At 37.4% G+C, this 24,802-nt stretch overlaps 1 protein-coding gene across 8 annotated transcripts in view; it reads right to left on the reverse strand.

Annotated features, from left to right (window-relative positions):
- PIKFYVE (phosphoinositide kinase, FYVE-type zinc finger containing) overlaps nucleotides 1–24,802 on the reverse strand; it is a 75,977-nt gene that overhangs the window by 11,866 nt on the left and 39,309 nt on the right. For all 8 annotated transcript variants that reach the window (XM_081813754.1, XM_081813753.1, XM_081813755.1 and 5 more), the window contains 18 exons: nucleotides 24,018–24,125; nucleotides 22,130–22,270; nucleotides 21,135–21,261; nucleotides 19,697–20,856; nucleotides 17,902–18,002; nucleotides 16,488–16,559; nucleotides 15,645–15,816; nucleotides 13,298–13,476; nucleotides 11,562–11,675; nucleotides 11,076–11,184; nucleotides 10,818–10,972; nucleotides 9,822–9,912; nucleotides 7,118–7,178; nucleotides 6,117–6,254; nucleotides 4,963–5,083; nucleotides 2,892–2,987; nucleotides 1,322–1,405; nucleotides 597–694 (listed from right to left, as the gene is read on the reverse strand). In XM_081813754.1, coding sequence (XP_081669880.1) covers nucleotides 597–694; nucleotides 1,322–1,405; nucleotides 2,892–2,987; nucleotides 4,963–5,083; nucleotides 6,117–6,254; nucleotides 7,118–7,178; nucleotides 9,822–9,912; nucleotides 10,818–10,972; nucleotides 11,076–11,184; nucleotides 11,562–11,675; nucleotides 13,298–13,476; nucleotides 15,645–15,816; nucleotides 16,488–16,559; nucleotides 17,902–18,002; nucleotides 19,697–20,856; nucleotides 21,135–21,261; nucleotides 22,130–22,270; nucleotides 24,018–24,125 — 3,127 coding nt within the window. The remainder of the gene's footprint in view (nucleotides 1–596; nucleotides 695–1,321; nucleotides 1,406–2,891; nucleotides 2,988–4,962; nucleotides 5,084–6,116; nucleotides 6,255–7,117; nucleotides 7,179–9,821; nucleotides 9,913–10,817; nucleotides 10,973–11,075; nucleotides 11,185–11,561; nucleotides 11,676–13,297; nucleotides 13,477–15,644; nucleotides 15,817–16,487; nucleotides 16,560–17,901; nucleotides 18,003–19,696; nucleotides 20,857–21,134; nucleotides 21,262–22,129; nucleotides 22,271–24,017; nucleotides 24,126–24,802) is intronic.

The raw sequence follows: 24,802 nt of genomic DNA on the forward strand, positions 1-24,802 counted from the left end.
AGCAAGCTACTTACGTCTTAACTTTCTTTTTAAAAAATGGGGATATGTCAAATAACTCTTATGTGGTTATTGTGGGGATTAAAGGACATGACACATGAAAAATTCTTTTCACAATGCCAACAATACTGTAAAAACTTTTTTAAGAAGTCTCTCTTAGGGCGTCTGGGTGGCTCAGTCAATTAAGCATCTGCCTTCAGCTCAGGTCATGATCCTAGGGTCCTGGGTGGGCTCCCTGCTCAGCGGGAAGCCTGCTTCTCCCTCTCCCTCTCCCCCTCCCTCTGCTCATGCTCTCTCTAATAAATAAAATCTTTTAAAAAAAAAGTCTCCTTAGCTTGTATACTTTAAACTGAAAACTCTAAAAAGGAAGGATCCGCTTCTTTTTGCATAGACCTATGAGTTTCGAGAAGTTTTCAAATCCAGTAATAAGGTAAAGATCAAGGAAAAGCAAAATATTTTAAAAGGGGACATACAAAAATTTTTTTGTAAAGACCAGAAGCAATAAATTCTTGCCAGCTGGCATTTCTTATTTGATGTTTTCTTCTTCAAACCATAATTACAAATAAAGCTAATAAGTACTCCTCCATGTATAATCTTACTTGGCGGCAGGTCTGCTTCTGCTGTACGGTTTGTCTGTCCTCCACTGACCTCAGGTAATCTAATAGGGCTGCTACTCTTTGGTCTGCTGTCTAAAGTACTAAACAAAAAACAAAAGGAAAAGTTAATTTCATACAATTCGGACAGAAAATGATTCCTGCATTAATCTACTCCCCACCTAATCCCACCCACCGTATCTGAAATCTGATTCATAATTTATGTAAACACAGGTTATAACACAGAAGAAAAAGTCTTGAAATGCCTACTGGACTTAAGAAAAAGAAAGCGAAACGTTGTAAATATAAAAGTGTCTGGAAAATATGTGAAAGCAGAGGCTTTTGTAGTATTTCCCCAAATTCATTAGAGCTATCTTAGTACCTGTAATTCAAGCGATTACAGAAAATACCAATTTCATATTTCCCAGGCTAGTTACCATGATAATAAATAAATCCAGATCGAATGTTGTCACATTAGTGAAGCTGGAAAACCTACTTCAATAAGAATCAAAATAATGAGCCTATGACAATTTCTGTATAAATGTCTAAAATACTGAACATACTAAAAGAACTAACTGGTTGGGGGTTTTGTTTTGTTTTTAAACTATTTGGGATCTTCAGTGTCCTAGCAACTGTCACACTGATAATCTGCAATGATAAAATTGAAGAATGAGCATTTAAAAAATGATGACATAGCCAAATGAAGTAAATTCTACTCAATCATGGATCACCTATTTGTCGGAAGCCCTTCTTCGGCACTGCTCCGCTGAGTCACTTTGGACAATTCCTCTAAGGCATTTCGGTATTCTTTACAACTTAGGGTAGAAATAGGTTGAAAAATGTTAAACATTAAGCTTCTCTTCAAAATAAATCATATACTTTAGAATAAGCTCTGCATTACAGAAATACAATCATTTTATGTGTCCATAATTAAACATATTAGAGTCAACTAACAAAAGTTATCAAGTAGAAGCTTCATGAAGAAGGTCATCTTCACAGATAATGATGCAAAATACAACCCAACACACCAACCAGTATCAATATCCTAAACAATGACTGTGAAAGTCTAGGTATTAACATTTAGACCAAATATCTTCAGGGATAGAACAGGTAATTTAAAGTATAAAACTTCAGACTTTAGTATAATGTAACAGCGAGAAAAGGAACTTGAGAATGCTTTTCTATTTAAAGGTACTGAACTTTAAGAAAAAAATCCAACTCTTGGACTAGCAGTCCGAGAGCCCTGATTTAGATAAATCAGGTGTCAGGGAACAAGAGAAGCATGTATTATTTTCCCAAGACATTAGAAGAAAGTGATTTCTACTGGAATGCTCAATTCCTAACAGTACATAAGAAATTTTTTATTTGGTTGACTTTCCTACCTTTCTTATCCATTAATGTAGTATGACTAAGCAATAAAAAAAACAAATATTAACTTCCTAAAGGCCAAAAGGCAAAAACAAAAAAAAATAAATCACATGGAATCTCCTAAAGGAAAGAAATTCCTCATAATCCAAAGAGTAAACTCTAAACTTCATAAATGCTAAGGCATATAAATCTATCTTGTTTATTCCTATAAATCCAATACCTACTATACCACATATTGTAGATATTCAAATATTTGTTGAATAGGCAGGCTCCTTGCAACCAATATATAAAAAGAAAAATTTACATTTCAATGCCTTCCAACAGAAAAAAATTTTTTTAATTAAACAACTTAGATTATACTTAAACTAAGTTCTACCACTACCAAGATACTGTTGTGATTAAAAAGCACTGTCTTTTTAGATATAAGATATAAATATTTTTAAAGAAGGATGCTTTTTTAAGACCCATGGTAACTGTGGGCATGTAAGTGGGTTAAGGCATAGGAACAGCATTACTCTAGTAAGAAAACCTTACCTGCTATGTGTGAGAAGCAGGAAGGAAAGAAAGAGTATAAAAAGATACTCAGATGGTATAAGATGCTTTATTATATCAACAAGTAAAGGTAATAAGGAAGGGATACAATGGATACACAGTATAATAGAATGTTTAGAGGATATAAAGATAAGTAAATAACTTGCCTAGTCAATTTAGTTAGTAGAAGCTTGCTTAAGAATCATCCTGTTATTATTTGGGCAAAGAATACACTTCCAGACACAAAGAGAACAAGCTACCATGCCCAAAGAATATATATTTTTGCTTGTATTTAATCATTCTGCCCTACTCTCTATAAAAGATCTAAACAATAAGGTGATTAATAAATATACATAAAATATAAAGATCTAATCATAGGTGAAAAAGTCCCATGAGTAATACCTGAGAGCAAAAGCAATGATAGAGCTGGGTTCCTTCTCACAAACCGCAATGGGCACCCGTTCATGTTCATACATTAAGTAGTGTTTATCTGGATCACTGTTCAAAATTTTTAAATAAATCAGTAAGAACAAAATTAGCAGAAAACGATATATACAAACCACTAACACATTATAAGTAAATTTCAAGACAATTTTAAGTTAACTAAATATGGCGCAATCATAAGGAGATAATACTAGGTAAACCAAAATGCATGCAGAACTTGAACCAAACAGCCAAGGAAGATGTATCGACAGAAAGTTTTTAAAGGCAATCGAAAATCGTCAGAAGTAGTTTTCAAATCAGAGGGTTCTGAAATAGTTACTCCGAACAATGCTTTCCATGCTGCCAACTGTGAGCCATGTTCATCTCAAAAAGTATTTACAATGAACAGCAGAAGTATGAAAGATTTTGTTCTACTATAAGCCTGAAAGATGTGTCTTCTAGAAATTGTGAAAAACATACCATTAGTCCAACAAGAAATAATATAACACAGCTGCTCTCCTATTATCATATGGAAACTCAATGGTGTGACCATTTTAACCCCAATCTTGATCCCGACTTCTACCCTCAGGGCCCTGGAGAAGCATTCATTCATCTGTTTAACAGCTATGCACTGAGCGCCCACCATGCCAGAGACACAATATTAAGAAAAACTAATACTAAGCACCTAACAACTTGCACAAGATGCTAACAAAACAGAGGTGGGAAAAAATAGGCATGGTAGAGTTTATAGTACAGTGGGATAAAGAAACCCATAATGCTACAAATAAATATAATCACCTTCTGTGATAAGTACCAGGAGGGAAACATGACAGCCTGTAACAAAGAGACCTAATCTGGCTAGGGCAGGGAGCTAGCGGGAGGGTCTGAAGTTTATCTGAGAAAGAATTCACAGGAGTTAATGACTAAAGAAGAAAGTGAGGGCGTGGGCAAAGGCCATACACCAGGAGGGACAATAACCCACTCAAGATACTGTGATATTGGAGTCTGAAGTAGAGGAAACAGGGACCCTCAGACAGCAGTATCAATCTATGACTCTCTACTCATTTCCTCCCTGAGACAGCTCCAAGAGCAGTGATTTTCCTTATTAATCTTGTTCCACATCCTCGGGCATTAGAGCGGGCACTCAAGAAATTTAAATATTGACTGAATAAATAAATACAAAAGTCAGTTAAGAACAAAGGTCCTTATTAACAAATGTCTACCTTTTGTTTTGTTTTTTTTTAAAGAGGACGTTTCTTTTTTTTTTTTTAAGATTTTATTTATTTATTTGACAAAGAGAGACACAGAGAGAGAGGGAACACAAGCAGGGGGAGTGGGAGAGGGAGAAGCAGGCTTCCCGCAGAGCAGGGAGTGTGATGCGGGGCTCAATCCCAGGACCCTGGGATCATGACCTGAGCTGAAGGCAGACACCTAACGACTGAGCGACCCAGGCGCCCCCAAATGTCTACCTTTGGATACACTTGTACCACCATACAAGAGCAGCATTTGATGGCTACACAGATCAACCAGTGGGGAAAAAACATACTCTCACGGGCAGCCTGTTTTCTTTCCTACTCAAGAGAGCCCCGTACAGGATCACATGAAAACTTGTATGGGTCACTGTAATACATCACCACTGATAGAAAAGTACCACGTCCCAGTAAGTTATTAGCTCAGTAATGTCATCTTCATATACAACCAGTAGTATGTTTCTATGATTATGGGATCAACAGATGTAGCGGTGTATCTTTAAAATATATATATATAAAAAATTATTTTCAGAACCATTCATCTTAAGCATTAAGCAATATTAGTTAATGCTTTTTTCATCCACTCATCTACTATGTGATGATGATTACTACATAATAATTCTACAAATTACATTATACCAAAAGACACCTTTTTTACTATGATGAAATATAATTTAGGATTGAGAAGTACATATATAGTTAAATAAATATATTTAAATACGTAGAGAATAAAAATTTTTTTTTTAATTAAATGAAAATAAAACCACCGAACAACAGCCACTGACTTTTATAATACTTACAAAGGAAATGGAATAGGATTATAGCTATTTCCTGGAAGCAAATTTGCAAAGATGGCTTTCATGGTTGATTTTTCCTTCACTTGGCTGTCTGTGGATCCCAGCAAATGCCCATCAAACACATCTAGGATTAAAAATATGCTACTTATATGTTAATATTCAGGAAGAGAAAAAAAAAAAGTAGAAAGTATCAACATTATTTCTTGTCATTTGTGGAATACAGACATATGCACACCATAATTACCAATTATGGTACAAAATTTCTGATCTAGGAATAAGGACTCTTTGGGGATGAAAGAAGAGGCAATAGTGAAGCATACACAGCACTGACTCCAAGGAGCACACTGTTTGTTCTCTCTGAAATTGGCATCATGCTATAATCGACGGCTTCCCATTGCAGGGGCCGGGCAGCAGCCATGATGTAATTACTGCCTGAGCATGCGCAAACTTAGCCACTGCTCTTCCTGTCAACACTTCAACTCAGTTATGTGCGCTGTGGTTGTTACATCAGAGTTTAATTGCAATTTAAAAGTTATTTTTAAAGTTTACACTACTTAAGTAGTTACTGCTTAAACAGAAAGCAAGGGAAGAGAGAAGCAAGGCATAAATTTGCTATTAATGAAATAAATAGTTGTTGTTGGAGAAATGGCTGCAATTCTCTTATTTTCTGACAAGGCAACAACCATGTACTTTATAGGACTCAAGAAAGCAATATCCCCAGAAAACAGATGAAGCAGACTAACATTCTGTTACTGAGATATTTATATGTCACGCAGTGCAACTGAAGAAGTGATATGGTAAAAAGCTCTATCTAAAATATCACTTTTTTTTAATTTTAGAGATAGAGAAAAAGAGAGAGCGCATGAGCCCGAGAGGAAGGAGCAGCAGAGGGAGAGGAGAGAGAGAATCCACAAGCAGACTTCCCGGCTGAGCGTAGAGCCCAACTCGGGGCTCAATCCCAGGACCCTGAGATCCTCATGACCTGAGCCAAAACCAAGAGTCGGCCACTTAAGGGACTGAGCCACCCACACGCCCCGATAGCACTTCTAGCAAGTATAAAATTTACAAATTCTGAGATTTAAGAAAGCATTGTATCAAAGCATTTGCAGTGCTCTCCTTTTCTGGATCAAGCACAGTAAAAGTGACTTCAAGTGCACCTTCAGAGCTGCTGGTCGTGTCAAGTTCAGGGGGCCCTCCCCCCAGCTGTTCAGGCATGACCTCTGGTGGAGTAGGCAACTGGAGATGGGTAGAACTGGTGGAGCTCTGACTGGACAGGGTTGTTAGGAAGCGATCCTCTAAAGAAAAACAAACTTGAGTGAATCATTTAAAAACGCTGAGCCCATGTCTACCTAATAGGAATGTTTTTAAAATGCCAACTCATATTCCTACTTCCTAAACCAAAGAATTTTAGCTTCCTAAAAGTTAGTTAGGCCATTTTAGCACATACTTTAGAAATAGACACAAATATCCAAACAGGTTATATGACTTAACCACAGTCAGGTCCTAGCGACAGCACTGTGACCAGTAACCCAAGTCTGATTCCTATCTAATATCCTTTTACATTAGGCCATAATAGCTACCTCAACACTAGTCCATTCAGTTTAATAGGGAATAAAATCAGGACACTACTGGGGAAAAAATCACATGCTCATTCCCAGGGGGGAAGTTCACTTAATTATAACAGAAAATGCCAAGAATTATGAGTTGAGCTCGTATTCCACAAAGACAGTCTAAGGAAATTTCCCTATAAATTTTCTAGGGTGGCACCAAGTCATTCAGTGAAATACTGTGAAAGACAGCTTAGGTCTAGGAAAGATGTCAGTAACATAAAAACATAAATTAAACTTTCTAATGTTTTTGCAGTCAAACCTGCTGACTTTGGAACAGGCAAAACAAAAATTCAATTTCCTTTTTTTCTTTGCTCTTCCCCTAACAGCAACCATCTCTATATATCGTGTATTTCTATATCCTAACTTATTTTCTTGCAATATACTTTATGAAATCTTAAACTGACAGTGCTACAACACTCTACAAGAAGGAAAAAAAAAGTCTAGAACTGTATCAGAAAAAATTCTCAAAATTAGCCGCTGAAATAACTTACAGACGAAGAAATTTCTTTAAATCCAATAGCAAGTGATCACCAGACTCAAGGACCAACCTTTTTCTCCATTTTGGAGCCCTGGAGAAATATTTCTTGGAGCTGCATCCATTGTACTTATCTGCAGAGAAGTAAATACTTTATTCTTAAGGAAACATTAAAATCACACTTTTAAAATTGTCTTAAGAATTATTAAGACACTCAGCCTTTATGTGGGTTATAACTTGATTTTTACTTTATTAGAAATTAAAACTGAGAAAGTTTTAGAATATGCATTTATTAATTCATTTTAAAAATAATAAACCCTTATACGTTAACATAAATAACATGTTCAAATTAAAAAATAGCAATTTACCACAAAAAAAAAAATGGTACAAGTGGCCTTGTTTTACATTTTTGCAAACAGGTTCATGTCTAGCAGACAGCTAGGTTCATCTCTGGCTTCTGCATTTAATCTGTTGAGCTATAGTATTGACTGAAAAGTATAAAGAAAATCTAGCCTCACATAAATATGTAACTGAAAAAGGGAAATCATGCAGAGCCGTTGAAAGGGACTTAAACCCCCAGGGGTCCTTGAACTACACTTGGAGAATCGTGCTCCAAACAGTAGCTCACTCCCTAGCATTAAAGAATCTAAAAACTACTTATGATTACCCATTAATCTCTTATTATCCACTGGACTTATTCAAGTCCCATTATCCATAGGTTAAGATATATTTAGAATCACTATAAACCCTGTATACAATTTGATTACAAAGTCATTTCTAGATGGCTACTTAGAACATTCTTAGATTTGCTCACCATAGCAGAGAGACCTCCCTGGCCACCCTATATAAAATAACCCATCACCATCCACTCCCTTGGCAATACTCTCCATTTCCCTTATTTTTTTCTTCACAGCCTTTTTCCCATTTGTTTTTTAAAAGTTTATTGCTCACTGGTTTATTGTCAGTCTCTACCGCATTAGACAAATGCTCCACTAGGGCCTTTGTTCAGAACTATATGCCCTGAACCTAGAATAGCACCTAAAAGTACTCAAAAACTAGTTACCGAATGAAAAGACAGGCAGTGCTACAGATTTTCAAATCAACTTTCAAACCTTCAAAAAGATGATCTTCTACTGAATGATTCTGTATATTCAATTCTGTGTCTACATATTACAATTAAAGGTCTTACACCACTAGCTTTGCAGTTTCTTAGTGGGCAAACGGAAAAGCCACTAACAGTCTGTGTTAGCCATTAATGGACCTAGATTACGTGGCAAATACTAATGTACAAATCATCTTCGGTAACCCTTACTCTTACTTTCACCTAAACTTTAAGGAAAAGTGATTCCTACACAGTTGTTTCTGAGGAAAAAAAAAAAAAAGCATCAAGATCTAAGGCACTTGAATTTATCATTCTATGAAAACACTTCTTTACAGATACTATACACTTGTACAAAAAAAAAAATATTCTTTCAAAGTCCCCCATCATATCAGTATATTAAAAGCCTTTATGGGGTGCCTGGGTTGCACAGTTGGTTGAGTGTCCAACTCTTGGTTTCGGCTCAGGTTGTGATCTCAGGGTCATGAGATCGAGCCCTGCAACGGGGTCCGCGCTCAGTGAGGAGTCTGCTTGGGACTGTCTCTCCCTCTCCCTCTGCCCGCTGCACACCCTCTCTCACTCTCTCTCCCTAAAATAAATAAATCAATCTTAAAAAAAAAATTAGGCCCTTATACAGGCATTAATAATTACCTGAAAATATGGTTCATATAACAGGAAGATTTCTAAGATGGCCCCCAAGGATCCTGCCCCCTAGTATACACACACCCCTTCCCCAGTTATTCAATTAAACACTAATCTAAATACTGCTGTGAAGGGATTCTGCAGATGTATTTAAGGTCCCAAATTGGTTAACTTTAAGATGGGGTGAGATTATCCAGGTAGTGACTTAATCACACAAGTCCTTCAAACCTGTGTCTAGAGGTCAGAGGGGAGGAATTAGGAAATCTGAAGCATGCATTGTTGTAAGCTTTGAAGATGAAAGGGAGCTCATGACAAGAAATGCAGGCAGCCTCTGGAGTTGAGAATGAGCTCTGGTCAACTGTCGGCAACAAAAATGGGACCTCAGTCCTATAACCAGTAGGAATTAAGTTCTGCCAACAACCTGGATGAGCTTAGAAAATGACCCTGAGCCGCAGTAAGATAACGGCCCTGGCCGAAATCTTGACTTAAGCTATGTGAGACTGAGCAGAGATTCCAGCCATACTGTGTCAGACTCCTGGACCATGTAAAAGGATAAACATGTGTGTTAGGTCACAAAGTTTGTGGTAATTTGTTATGCGATAAGACAAAAACAAATACAGTTAGGAAAAGTCAATTAAATCAATGTGCAGAACTAACCCAGTATAGATAGGTCCCTTAAGAAAAACTTCTCACTTAAGCACAGAAATAAAGAACACACAAAACTACATAGTAAAATAAATTAGGACTCTATTATATACTCAGAGCATCCCCAACTTCTCCTTTCCATGATGCTATCTCCAGTGATGCCTACAGACGGTGGCTTTTGATAAATGTTTGAAATAAACGAACAATTTTATTTCAAGCAAGATAAAAAATTAACCCAGGCGATGTCTCTTTGAAACCTCACAACTGCAAAATGAAAGACTCTAATATTATTAAATCCACGTATTAAGTTACTATTTTTAAGTGTCTTAAATGAAATTAACTATAATACTTATATCAGTGAAAGACCAAAGATGAGACCACATTTCTTTACCTTGCTTTCTTCTCCCTGTCTCAGTCTTCCAGGACTTGGAGGAACTGAAGGTCGCTTTCTACCCTTTTCCTGTTGGAAAAGGTCCTGCAATCTATAATAAAAGGGTTGGGGAGGGGAGAGAATATAGTTTGTTTCTAATATCCTGAATAACACTTACAAATTTTCTCTTTACAATTGTGAAGCCACAATAATTAGATTTTCCTATTCCGATTGCAATAGATATTAAAATTATACATAAGTTTCTGTCTTATTTCTAACCAACTAATCAAGAGCTGTGTGTGATATGACTGTAGTTATAAAATAGTAAGTTATTGTAAGAGACAGCATAATGTAACAAAAACAAACAAACAACAACAACAACAAAAAATAGGAGCTTTAGAGACCAACAGACCTGAGCTCAAAACCCGGCTCTGACAATTAATAACTATACAGCTTGGGGAAATGCCTTACTCTTAGAGCTTCTGTGAAATGGAAACAGTATATACACTGTAGGATTCATAAGACCAAATAAAAGCCTGAATGTCCATCTGGTGCCTTACTCACTGCCTAGCATAATGCTGATGCTCCACAAATAATGCTATAATAATATAACTGAACTTTTAAATAAGCATCAAAGGGAAATATTTCCCCCAATAAAAATTTACATAAAGGTCTAAGACACACATAATAATATATTTGAAAGTCCTGACCTAAAAACCAATAATCACTCCATGGAATACTAATTCAGGTGTATTACATTCAATAAGCACACACACTCTTAAGTATTTGAAACAGCATTGAAAGCTGCCCTCATCTGGTTTTTTTCTTTACAAACTACCTGAAGATGAGCATATATGTTTTAAATGATCCAGGAAAGGTGGCGGCAGGAAAATAAAAACTTCTACAATTTGAGAACTAAATGTAATAACATAATTAATAAAGTCCTTTAAATTAAAAACATCATGGCAGAGCAAATTTTGCAAAAACATTCAAGAAACACCAGGCTGCAAAGCACACCTGTTATTCCAAGCTTGTAGCACTTCGCACAGACTTTGCTTCTTGGCAATGAGGGACTCGAAGATGGACTGCAGTTGCTGAGGGGTGTCTACTGAGGAAGACATGAGCCTTGCTTGCATCTTCTCGATCCAGTTCTTGAACTCGCCTTCTTCCATCTACAGGGAAAAAAACAATTCCAGCCATCTGAGACACACACCAAAAGAAACTTCTGATAAGTTAATAGTTAACTTCTGAGCTTCTGTCAAAGAAATGAATGACCTCTTTTTGTGCAAAGATATCTTCCATTTTTTCCTCTCTTGTTTTGCTAAATGTATCCGTTTTCAAAGACGCAAGTCTTTCATCAACAGCAAGATATACCTGTGAAACTCTAATAAAAACAAACATTAAACACCTTAAAAAAGTTGGAATTAAATTTTCTAATCTCACATAAATAGAAAAATGACACATACAAAACTCTATTTTATTGAATTAAGAATCATACACAAGTTTGCAACATAAAAAAGACCTAAAAGGATGTACATCAAAATTTTAACAGCTCTTATGTCTAAGAGGGTTTGATTTCTTTTTTATACTTTTATAGTCTACATTTTTTTTTTACATCAGGCATATGTAACATATATTTAGAAAAATAGTTATGTTTTCAAAGAAAGCTAAATGAACAAGCCTCGTATTTTAAAATATGTGCACATTATAGACACATGTCTATGTACACAAAAACAGATGATCAAAGAAACTAAAACTTACTTTTGAAAGAAGTCCTTTAGATCCTGAAGAAGGGACACTTTTAATGGGGCCTGACGTTTAATGAATATTTTGGGGAATGGAACACATACTTCAAGAAGCCGAATGGGAGAATAACTGAGAGAAAAAAATACAAGTAATAGTAGTAAAGTAAAAAATATTTTAATATCTTGAGTAGCGGTAAACATAAATCCTATGAGGTACAAGACAAAGTTTCTACAAAACAGCATTTTAAAACAATTATAAAAATATTGAAGACGACTTTCAACCATTATAAGTATCTTCCCCAATTCTGAAAGGGTTTTGTCCTGTATGTTTCTTCACTGTACTGTGACATCATCATGTATCCCCTAAGGCTGCATATAAAGCACAACGACTAGGATATAAACCTTTATGAAGGCGAGGAACCCCTTCCTACAGTTCACTTAGAAGTACCTTCCCAGCTCCTGAGGATTCCTCACGAATCTTTACTCCTCGTGAGTCCCTTATGAGCCTTTGTACCCACGAGTTTATGTTGTCTAATAAATGCTAATCACCCATGTGGGCGGCAGATTCGTGTTTAAAGCTCTTGCTTCCAAAAGGAAATAAGCTCTAATTATCAATATTTCCTGAGGGCCTATGTTGTGTCAGATGTTGTTTTAGGTGCTGAGGAAACAGCACTAAACAAGGCTAAAATTACTGCCCTGGTGATTCAGAAATGAGACTCAGGCAATAAACGAAACAAATAGCTAAAATATACATTGTATCGGATGGTAAGTGCTCCAGAGAAAACGAAAGAAAGCAAGGGCAGTAGGGAGTGCTAGGGGTGAGGTGTCAGGGCCGGGAGATGTAAACAAAGACCTGTGCCGAGTCAGGAAAAGCAAGCAGAGAGCTGGGGAGGGACAGGCAGTTCAGGGAGAGAAGAGCAAGTACAAGGCTCCCAGGCAGGATCCTGCCTGATATAACCGAGGCTGCAGTAAGGGGACAGGAGTAAGTGAGGGGACAGGAGCAGAAGGTGAGAACAGAGAGGTACTGAGCAACCAGAGCATGCAGGAGCTCACAGGCCCATAAACGGCTCACGGAAACAGACACCCATGGAAGAGTCTGCAACCGAGGCGTGGCCTGAGCTGATTTTCGTTTAATGGAACCACTGTGACCGCTGTGCTGAGATCAGACTGAGGAGGCAAGCCCAAGGGTGACTGGTTAAGGCCACTGCGATCCTCTAGGGAAAGGCAACAGAGGCTCAGTCCAGAGCGGGAGTGGCGGAGACGGTCAGAGGTGCTCAGATTCTGGGTCTATTTTGATGGCAGAGCCTGAAGGCTTTCTCAAATCATGTAATACCACAGTGTACCCACTCTGTGAACTCGTGATTTTAGCTCCACCTGGAATATCCAATTAACCTTATGCTAGTTAATGTCTTAACAAAAATTCTAATAAATGCTTACATGCAAAAAACAGTGGTTAAGATTAACACCGGGAGCAGCAGATCTACTAGTTCATATCATGACTTTATCACTTGCTAGCTCTCAGCGACCTATAAGCTCGAAAGTGAGTGTAATAATAATACCTACTTCTTAAATTAAGGATTAAATAAAATGACAACACTGAAAGCTCTTAGCACAGAGTATGACCCTCTGCATCTGCAGTGGTAGGCATGGGAAACAACACACCACAAATTAATTCCATCTAGTTACAGAAGAAATGTCTCAAAGCCTTCCAGGGAGTATGTGACTGTGTGTAAGATCACTCTGACTTCTTACCTGAAAGAGGCCACCATCTGATTATAGGAGAAATACTGGTGATAATCATGGTGGATGGAGTGACCACATGGCTCAGCATTGGCTCTGCGAGTGTACTGCTGCCCGTAAAACCTAAGTTCAAGGTACTTTGCAAATGACATGGACCAGGACTCATTGGAAAGAGCAACAACTGGTGTTACCTGAAATTCATATAAATCATTTGTTATGTAATCACATACTGAGAATCTCTTTTTTAAAAAATAACTTACTTTCTAGTACAAATCTAATATATTCTGAATGAAGCAAAGTGGAAAAAGAAAGAAATGTTTAAAAGTGGGTAGGGTTAGGGATGGCTGGGGGAGCAGTATCTTTTTATCAGTATATATTAGTATATTTTCTTTCTTTCTATTGTGTGTATGCATATTTATATATACATATATATATATGTACATAAACATGTAAATGAACACATAGAAGGTATCCAGCCAGCATATTGGTACATAAAAAGTCTTTCCCATAATTAGTTTCATAGTCTTGTGTTATTTTTACTTAGCAATGTATCATAAGTATTTTCCCACATAAAATACTCTTCTACAACTTGATTTTTAATAGCCATAGAGTATCCCATTATATGGACATATCCAGCCAATTCCTACTGATGTGCATTTAAGATATGACAAGTTTTTCTTTATTCTCTATTCTGATGATACTCTGATGAACTTTCTTGTGTACACACACACACACACACACAAATATCCATAATTATTTCCTTGGAATAAATTAAGGAAAGTAGGAATTAGTAGGCCAAACGGCATGAACATTTATGCAGTCTTTGATACTTTTTGCCACATTGTCTTCCAAAACTGGGGTACTGGGAAGTGCCTGGGTGGCTCGGTTCAGTGTCTGCAGTGTCTGCCTTAGGTTCAGCTGATCAAGCCCCCCACGTCAGGCTCCCTGCTCAGCAGGGAGTGTGCTTCTCCCTTTTCCTCTGTCCCAACCCCCCCACCCCGCCGCTTGCATTCTCTCTCTCAAGTAAATAAATAAAATCTCTAAAAAACAAAAAAACTGGTGTATTGGTTTACACAATCTCCAACAATATCTGAGAATACCAATTTCCCTACTTTCTTACCAATCTGGGAATTATAAATCTTTGAAATGTAATTTCTTAAAAACAAAACAAAATAAAACTGCACTTCACTGGTTTTATTTACACTTCTCTGACTACTGAGCAAAATTTATTTGCACATGTCTACTGGTCATTTCTATTAAATTGCTTTTTGTCATGCCTTTTGCCCTTTTTCTATTATCATGCCTTATAGAAATTTAATACTAAGTATATTACTACTTGGTCATGTTATAACTTTTTTGACACAAGGAAGTCTTTCATTTTTGTGTAACAAAAACCGTTTGCCTTTTCCTTTCTAACATAACCCCAAAGGCAAAAGTTTTTGTTTTAAAATAAAGTACATACACCAAGGCATGTAAGATATACAAATCTAATTTATTTATTTAATTCACTGCTCGATCTACAGAAGTTCACATTTTCCACAACAAAATATTACTCGCTGTCTAAAAGGAACAAAAGGCCTATAAGAACAAGTATAAAAAGACAGATAATTACAAGAAATGTAATGTTCTGCTACTGCAGAACAGACCTTGATTTTGCCTTCCTCAACCACTGACATTGATATATAGGTCACACTATTATTTTATCTGTCATTCTCATACTTGCCTTCCAAAAGCACACTCCAAAATAAGCATATGAAGTTATTAAACTTGGCATATGTTCACTGCAAACAATCTGGATAAGACGTAAATATTATAAGGATAATATTGTCAACCAAGTACTTTCTCCAGAGTGAAAAAAGAAAAGCACACACAAGAAATAAAACACAAGGTCTTTTTCTCAAGAGATCAATTTAAACATGGTCTCAGCTGGATCTCTTAAGATAGGAATGTTGATACAGGCTCAAACAGACAGAAACATCCTAGCATGCTATCATTATTGTGCTGCACTACAAGTCTGTCTCCCCCACTAAAGGACAGGAACCATGCCCAGGCCCTCACACAGTCCCTGGCATTTAGATGGTGCTAAATAAGTGTTTGCTGAATAAACAAACATAATTTTCAAGATACAATCTCCGTAATTTTACTGAACAAGGTATCGATATTTTACCTAATGACTGATAAATTCTAAAATGGAAACTTCAAGAAACAAACACCAAATGCAATACCCAGCCCTGGAAGGTAAAACAAGAGCCCAATGACGAAAAATTCCAAAATAACATAGACCACCCCCTTCAAAAAGAACTATACAAGTAAAGAAATAAATGATGTATGAAATATTATAGTAACAGGGCACATTTACCTGTTTGCAGATTCTGCACCAGGAATAGGTAAGAATTGTATGTTGATATCCAGGCACTGGAGAATCCAACTCCTTCAGGATTATCTGCACACAGCCTTGGCCATGGACAAAGCGCCGAATATGATGCACCATGGGGGTATCACAGAACATGCTAGGACACTGATAAGAAGGCCTTTGACAAAAAGAAAGTCCTCACATTAACCATAAAACTGGAAACAGTGTAGAATGAATACTCGCTAATCAGAACCACTGTCCAGAAAGTGCAGTATCCTCTCTAGAGCAATGATGACCGGTGGACAATCGGTGCTGGGTACCACTCACATTACTTGGAGCCTATAGCTGAGCATCCTGTCTTCCGCTACAGCTGTGATAGTTTCCACTTCTTAAGCACCTTCTATTTGCTTAGCATTTTGAAAACATCAATTCATTTTATTTATGGAAGTCCATGATACTTCTGGAGCTTGTTATTCCCGTATAGGGGGCTGGTAAAAATTACTTGCACTTTGTCATGTAAATGGCAGGTGATAGCACTAAGACATAAACCAAGGTCTAGCTGATCTCTATGCTTCTCCAGCCTCTCATTTCAATCACTAAAGACAGACATCCTAAAAAAAAGTCTTAGGGATCATAACGTATTTAGACACTCAAAGATCTGAGGAATGAACTAGATAAGACAACCTGGGGTTGAATATGAAATCAATTACTTCTTTGTATGGTATACTCTTGACATGTGGTATTATAGAGAAGGCCACATAATAACTCCAACTCATGCTTATGTTTTAGGTTGAAATTCTGGGCATCAGAAAAGCATACATGGGACATAAGGAGAAAATTTGTTCTTACCTGAAACAGTATCTCTCTAAAAATATTCCTAAGGTAAGATCATTCTTTCCATAAAATTCCATTGTTACAATCCTAAAAGAAGACAACATTTCTTAGGAACATGTCATAAGAATTACCACACAGCCAAGACACTTCATGAGACTACAAACTGACTACCTGCTAGACATGCCTATAATGTAGTACTAAAGTATGTAATATTCTGTTGTTCTTATAGAACAGAGTTAACCTCATCAGATAAAACAGGTTTGGACTAGCCACACTATAGCTCCTTATCCACTCCCAGTCCATTAGTATCTTATCAAACTACATCAGGATGCATAAACAATAATAAATGGGGAAATGGATGTGAGCTAGGAAGAGGTAAAAGTTTCCTTTACAAAGCCTTTATGTCCTATCACCATAAAATAGAACCCCTGTCTCCTGTTCTCTGGTCCACACCTTTACTGAGCATGGAGAACAGCAGCTCATATCGTTCCAGGAGAGCCAATTCCTGATGTTATGCCTGACTTATGAATGCCCACAAATAAGAGAATTCGGCTATAGCACTGTTAAATTATTCAAGCCTTGACCTAAGGAGTCCATAAACTCCCACAGAAAACTTCCCTGGGTTCCCCAGCCCCAAGTCAGTCTGCTAGAGCTACATGGACTCTAGAAGATCCCTGATCTCACTGGTAGAAATAAAGTGTTTCTGGAGTCCAAAATTAAAATACAGAACACATTTTGTTACGGAAACAGTGCTCCAAAAACAAGCTTTTAAAATTAAAGTACATAGTACTCTTAAAACGAAAGATAAACTATGTAATAAGCAGTCTTTTGTGACTATTATATCATTCTAAACAAATAACTTATAACATTATAAAATGTTTTTCTATCATCCTACTTAGAATTAAGTTTTAGGATAAAACCCGTTAATAAGGCCAAAGACTCACTGCTTTTACGAAAATGATGCCTTACGGAAAACCTGCCTAAATTGTACATTATCATCCAAATGCTTAAAACTAGCTTTTATGGGGGCGCCTGGCTGGCTCAGTCGGTGGAGCATGCAACTCCTGATCTCCGGGGTTGTAAGTTCGAGCCCCATGTTGGGTAGTGAGATTACTTAAAAATAAAAAATCTTCAAAAAAAAACCAAACCAGCTTTTATGTATCAACTTTCTCACTTTTATAAGTACGAATTTGTCTTCCATCCCTCACATCCTTTTCACTCTTACTCTTACCTTCATATCATTTACTTCTTACCCACGAACAAATACGAATTACATATTTAGTTCACAAGTTTAGAAGTTCTATCAATTCATATAGACCAGCAGCATGCCATTTACCTAAACACAGACCCTAATGGCTACATTTTTTTTTAAAGTTGCTGGGATTCTGTTGTTAAACACAGTGCAGCAGTGCAAGAGGAAGAATCCTACCAAGGGCTGACGCAGGCACTGGGGGCGTTGCTGGACTGGGCCGAAGAGCTGCTGAAGAGCACACACAGTCTCTGGTGGTTCACAGGGTTCAGACAGTCCACCTAAAGGAGGAGGAGAGGATGAGCACCCAGAAGCCGAAGCACACTCCAACCCCAATGCGTGCTTCCAATAGCCAGCACATCCCCCTTGATTTGTGAGGCCTCCCACCATCACCGTAAGGGTTCCAGAGAAGACTGAAAACTGCCAGAAACTAACATAAGGAAGAGGAGCCATTCATTTTTGAGACAAAACAATCCAAAAAGTTAACTTAAAAATACCAACAGATGTCTACATAGCTTGTCTTCCTAGATACTCTTTATTACTTATAAAACTGCATTAAATTATTTTGGAAGTAAATAGCTAATGACCTACAGCCATATGAAACAGTCTGAACTGATGGCTGGATATAACATCGATCTGAGAAATCTAAAGTCTCAGGTATTTATTTACTTGTACTTTATACCTGTTCTTGATCATTACGAAGGCAACATTTGCTCTCTTGAAAAACAGTACAGAGGTACATGAAGAAGTTCAAGAAATACATAAAGCCTCTCCTCCTTTGATGCTATCCCACCTCCCAGAGCGAGAACTTTGACCCTGTGGTTAGAAACCATGCATTCTTTTTGCAAGTTCACACGCATTTATACACAAAAACACCCACATAAGAATACACAGGTGATTTTATTTTTATAAAAATGAGAGGATGCCTCATACAACACTACTTGCTTTTTAACACTTGAAAATATATCATGGGCTCTATCTGGATTATTCAATGAGATCCAAGTCATCCTTTTTACCACAAACAACTAGAAACAAGGCTTCAGCAAATATCCTTGTGCATATATTCCTACACAATGTAAGCATTCCTATACAAAATGCTTACTTATTTTGGCAGAATAGGTTATAAAAGATTGGAATCTTGGACCATAGGTACATACACGTACATGGGAACTTTTAGGATCTCCCTATCACTTTCTATAAATTTGCATAAATGTATATGAACACAAATCTACGTAATATTTATTATAGGTATTTTTCCACACCACATTAACCATGGCTCCTGTCACTTTCCTTTTTTGCCAATCTCACAAACACTAGTGTACCACACAGAAAAGAGTGTCACACCAATAAGTAGCTATTATTTAGCACTTCCCCACCTCCCGGTGATATTAGGCAACTTTTTATTTGTTCTATTAAACAATTTCATATCCTCATTTAGATGGATTTTTTCATTAGTTTTATTACTAACACTATTACTAATGTGTCCACGAGCAAATCTTCCTTAATTTCCCCTCAATTTCTGCTTAAAAAGAGTAAGGGCATGATCACCGTTAAGTAACACGAAGTGTTTTATGCTAAATAAATACGTCTGACATTTTCTAAAAACACATCCATTTTCTCCAGGAACCTTCCCTCTCGCTCCCTCTCACAAAGGACCAAGGACGCATCACACCACACCCAAGTCAGCCTGCCACAACTTTACTTAGCTCCACCCTTCCCCCTACCGCAGGCTCTTCCTATACTTGACTGTCAGCTCAGCGTGAAAAGTTCAAAGTTTCATTACTTGATACTCCTACTTCATACTTAAAGCAATACATAAAGCCAACAGACTCAAGGCCAAAAAAAAAAAAAGGGTATAGGAAGAAATATTTACTAAATCTGCAATCTGTCATAGTTGTGCGGTGTTTTTTTTTTTTTAAACATGCACAGCACAGTTTTTCAACACGTTCTAAACATGTACCCAAAGCGGCCTCACCTTTGTTGACCACAGCGTGTCATTCGGAATCAACCCTTTCTCTTCGTCACCCTCAATTTTGCTTCCTGATCTGCCGCCTGCCATACCAGGTGCTTCCTTTGAATAAGCAAACGGGTCTGCATTTTTCTGCTGAATTCTTCCTCCTCTGGCCCGATAATCAGCCAGCATTCTACCCAAGCTCTGGCTATCCCCAAGATGCTCAGCAATTCTAGTGCTCACTAGCTCGTGCGAAGGCAAGACTTGAATAGACTTGGCCTGAATGCTTCCATTCATGCCCTGAAGGCCAGAGAGATCCCTAAGCAGCTGCTTCTTCCGTCTGCTCTCCATTTCTTTGAACTCTTTATTGAGGAGAGGAGACCAATAAACCTGCTCTGCAAAATAATCTCGGGTAGAGCATCTCATCCCCTTTTCAGTCAGAAGGAAGGGCTCCCGGAATGTGATTACTGGGGAGATACAGAGAATCACGTCTTTCAATTCCTGTTTAAAGGCCAAAGAATAGGTCTTTCGTTTATCTTCTGAAGAGGTAACCTCCTCAGTAACATACAATCCAGTGTCGTCTTGTAAAGGGTCTCTAAAGGCTCTCATCTGGCTTTTGGGATCCTGTAGCTCATCCGCGTGCTGCAAGGGCTCTGGCTGCTCAATGCCCACGGCATCCTGTGGGTCGTCCACATGGAGCGGCAACAACGACTCTGGGACCGATGGAAAGAGAGCACAGGGGATAGCTGCCGCGCAAGCTGTTGCGGCATACTCTTGATGCTTCAAAGCGGCAACGTCCTGTGTAGCGCTTTTATTTTCCTGGTCACCCTTCTCAAACACAATCCTTGATTCTAGCAAACTGCCATCATCGGAGGGCAGAAGCTCTGGAGGGAAGTCAGGCTCCCGGGGGAGGGGACTTCCGCCGAATGGCTCCTGGGCAGTCCCTTCATCCTCCTGTCCTTCAATCAGAGAATGGAAGGAAGGATTCTGGGTTAACGTAGGAGGCATAGCAAATTCATCCATGAGGAAGGAGATTTCTAGTTGAGAATGATAAGCTACACAGATCATAAAGATTAGGATTTCCTTAACTCGAGCCAGCTCATAATCAGAGCCTCCTCTAAGCTTGATTGTGCAACCCAGGTGCTGTGGACAGCCTTCAAAAAACATCAATGTTTTGGTTTGCTCTACAAATAAACATAAAGAAAGTTTAAGAAGACTTAGGTGGCAATCCGTAAGACCAAATAGAATTCATTCATTATCTTAACCTCTACAGGAGAAAAACCGTTAAGACCACAGTTGCCAATCCTCATCTAACCACTGCTCACAGATACTAGTATTATAACCAGATATTATTAACAGATATTAAATATTAGTAGGACAAAGTAAACACTGTAGTACTAATGAGTTTACTCATTTCCTCTTGTCCTCAATCTCAGGTGAATCTATGTTAAAGATCACTCACCACTAGGTAACTGAAACATCTGCATATAAAATTTGTGACAGGTGCCCAGGTGGGGTTTTGTAAGCAGCTGGTCCATCGACATTACTAAATCACCTTGGGTCATCCGACTGATGCGTTCTAAAACTTGCTAAAACACAGAAAAACATTACATTACAAAATTAAGAGGAGAATAAAATTCTTAGTAAATTTTTTCTGGAAAATAAAAATTTAGAAATAAACCTCACAGTTTCCTTAATTGTAATTATATAATTTCCTTAATTTTAATTATATAACAATTTTTTTGATTCTAGATTAGACTACAATATATGCCCACAAAAACAAACCAGACTCATATTAATAACATTATCAAAAGGTATTTAAGCATCATGCATTGGCACAGGATACGGGGGGGGGGGAGGGAAGGGGGAAAATTTCCTAGAACTGGCCACTATTCTGGGTATAAGAGGGTAACTTTTCAAGAGAGAACATTTTCTACTTGTACAATTCCCTGAACAAAAAGAAAGCTCAACAAGGACTACTTATTAACTAATGTCTATTACACCTTTGGTCTTATAAACAACTATAATGAGCACTATATAATTAATTACACTTTCTTCCAGCCTGAGGTTCTCCAGTCTTAAATAATGAAATGGCTACCATGCCTACTGTCCTACTTTCAATATATGGAACAGCAAATAGATAATCAAAGATCCCTGCATATCAATCATGCATACATATAAGTTTAAAAACTGAGATTTTAGGGGCGCCTGGGTGGCTCAGTTTGTTAAGCAACTGCCTTCGGCTCAGGTCATGATCCTGGAGTCCCGGGATCGAGTCCCACATCGGGCTTCCTGCTCGGCAAGGAGTCTGCTTCTCCCTCTGACCCTCCTCCCTCTCGTGCTCTCTGTCTCTCATTCTCTCTCTCTCAAAATAAAAATAAAATCTTTAAAAAAAAAAAAAAAAAAAAACTGAGATTTTAAAAAATGATATAAAAATAGAAAAATAAGAACACTCACTGATTTTACATTAATGACCAAAGTAATCCCATGTTCTAGTAACATGTCTTGGGCAATCCGAGATACTGTTTTTTCAACTAGAACCAATGTGGGTCGAACATCAACTATTCGCTGAACATAATTCTTCAAGAATTCCCTTTCCTGAGGAAAAAAACGTCAAAACTATTATACCTGGTACAATTCAAGATCTAGAGATATTAAAATATCAGGACAGTTTAAATATTAATATAAATCTAAGCCTAAATTCTTTTCATCCACAAATAAGTCCATAAGCAAGTTACTTCAAACACAACCAAGAGTATTATTCATAATTCTGAACTGTTGGTTATGCTAAAAAGAGTTTTGGGGAAACTCTATTTTCTGACTCACTAATCTTAATTTGAAGGATTTTCAGTTCTTAATAACTTCAACTATGAAAGCCAAGAATCCAATTAGCTCTCAGAGGTTAAAAAATAATAATAATAAAAAAAAATCTAACCTCGTAACTCCCCAATGAAAGCAATTTCTAATTTTTTAATTATAGATTCCCCCATTATGTTCTGAAATTAACCAGAGTAGCTCTTCTTTGGGTATCTGAGTAAATAACTCTCTAAAGATGCTATTTCACCTTCTTCCTCATTTCAATCTCCCAGCAGATCATATTCTACCCAGAACAGCTAGAGTTAAAGATCTAAAACTTAACACTTAATTGCTTGACGAAGGTTTATTTTCAAAGCAAATGAGTATTGTTAAGTAACAACCAGAACTAAAACAATACAAATCACTGTTTCATAAAATTCCTGGGCTCCACACAGGAGACACCTGAATGTATGAGCACGTCTGTCACTTCTGGTCCATATGCCCAAAGTGTGTTCTGAGCAAGTCTGTATTTATGGTGAGTGCCACGAGATGGATGAGCCTATTTCTGCAATGAACCTGCCATGATGGAGTATATTTCTACCTTTCTCTGTTTTACTGACAGAAATTGGACATTTTCAAAATCTCCCATTATTAACAAAACGGATTTTTTTTCCCTTGAAATGTGTTAATTTCCTACTCTACTTACTACATGGTAATTTAACAGCATTTTAAATGATATTATTTGTGCAGCTTCAAAAGTATACCTAGAAGAAGTTGATTTTTTTAAATTTCTGGGCTTTGGCACAGGAATGGCAAATACACTTCCTCTCAGTCCCAACTATAATCAACTGCCATGATTGTACATGAAGCACCTGTTCCAAAGGAGGTCTGGGCCAGGGCCAGCAAGGAAAGAAGATCGGGGAGTAGTCCATGAGCACGGAGCAGAGCAGTGTCAGCTTTGTGAAGACTCTGAAGCCAAAGGCTCCTTATCTCCTTGCCCTTTGCTTTTCCTCCTCCTTCTGATTCCAGGCAAACTTTGTTTATTGTGCTTTGCTCTACTGTGCTTTGCAGATACTGCATCTCTTGCAAACTGAAGGTTTGTGGAGACACTGTGTCAAACAGGTCTACTGGCACCATTTTTCCAACCACATTTGCTCACTTCGTATCTGTGTCACATTTTGGTAATTCTCACGGTTTTTTACACTTTTCCATTATTATTATATTTGTTAGGGTAATCTGTAATCAGTGATTATGAACAACCCCCTGAAAGCTTAGATGATGGCTAGCACTTTTTAGCAATAAAGTGTTTCTAAATTAAGGTATATATTTATTTTAGATATAATGCTATTTGCATACTTATTAGCCTACAGTACAGTGTAAACATAGCTTTTATATGCACTGGGAGACCAAACAAGTCATTTGACATGCTTTATTGCAATACTGGCTTTATTGCAGTGGTCTGGAACCAAACCTGCAATCTCTCTGAGTTTGCAAGCACCATAGTACAGAAAGATCCCTCCAGATCACTGTTTCAGTAAGAAGTCCTTACCTGAAGCACAATAGGATCGATGCAAGTAAATTTAGTTTCTTCTCTGTAGAGATACTCAATGGAACACTTCAACAGAAGAATTTTGGGATTTTTAATACAAGAATTCATCTACAAAACATGAAATATGTTAAAAGCTTTTAAAGTCTGCACTTTATAGACCTTCTCTAATCATATCTTTAAAGTCATACTGTTTATAATTCCTCCTAAATAGACTATCTCCTTATATTTGTATTGAAATACTCTTATTTAGTTCTTTTGTGGTATTCTCTTACATATTTTTTCAAAACAAATTGCTCAGAGCCATGCAGACTTCCTCAAAAACTGGCTTTGTTTCACTAATTCTATTTTAACCTAATCCTCTACATTCTTAAAAGTTTTTATCCTGTCTTTAAAGAAAGGGGCTTAAAGACAGGATACCTCATGAACTCGTAGAGATCAGTAACTTCAAAAGCATAATTTAACCTTTCTAAAATTCAAGAAGGAGAAAGGAGGGAGAAAAGAATTAAAACACCTCCTGAATAGATTCCAAGCAGTGATACATTGGCAAGCAAACTGGGTAACAAGAAGGCAAAAAGGAAAACCTTAAAGTGTATCCAGAAGTGCGGACTCAAACAATATACCCTAACTATGCAACTAAAGCCACAGGCAGAGCAGCCCAGGCCCTGCAGTGGAGGTTTCAGACTGACTGTGCTTATACACTCCAAACTTGCAAATGGCCTTAAAATAATGAACGCGTCAGTTGGGGAACTACATTTAGGGACTTTTTTTTTTAGCAACTACAAATT

Source organism: Leptonychotes weddellii, chromosome 3 (assembly GCF_054177405.1).
Source record: "Leptonychotes weddellii isolate Sample4059 chromosome 3, ASM5417740v2, whole genome shotgun sequence".
NCBI lineage: Eukaryota > Metazoa > Chordata > Mammalia > Carnivora > Phocidae > Leptonychotes > Leptonychotes weddellii.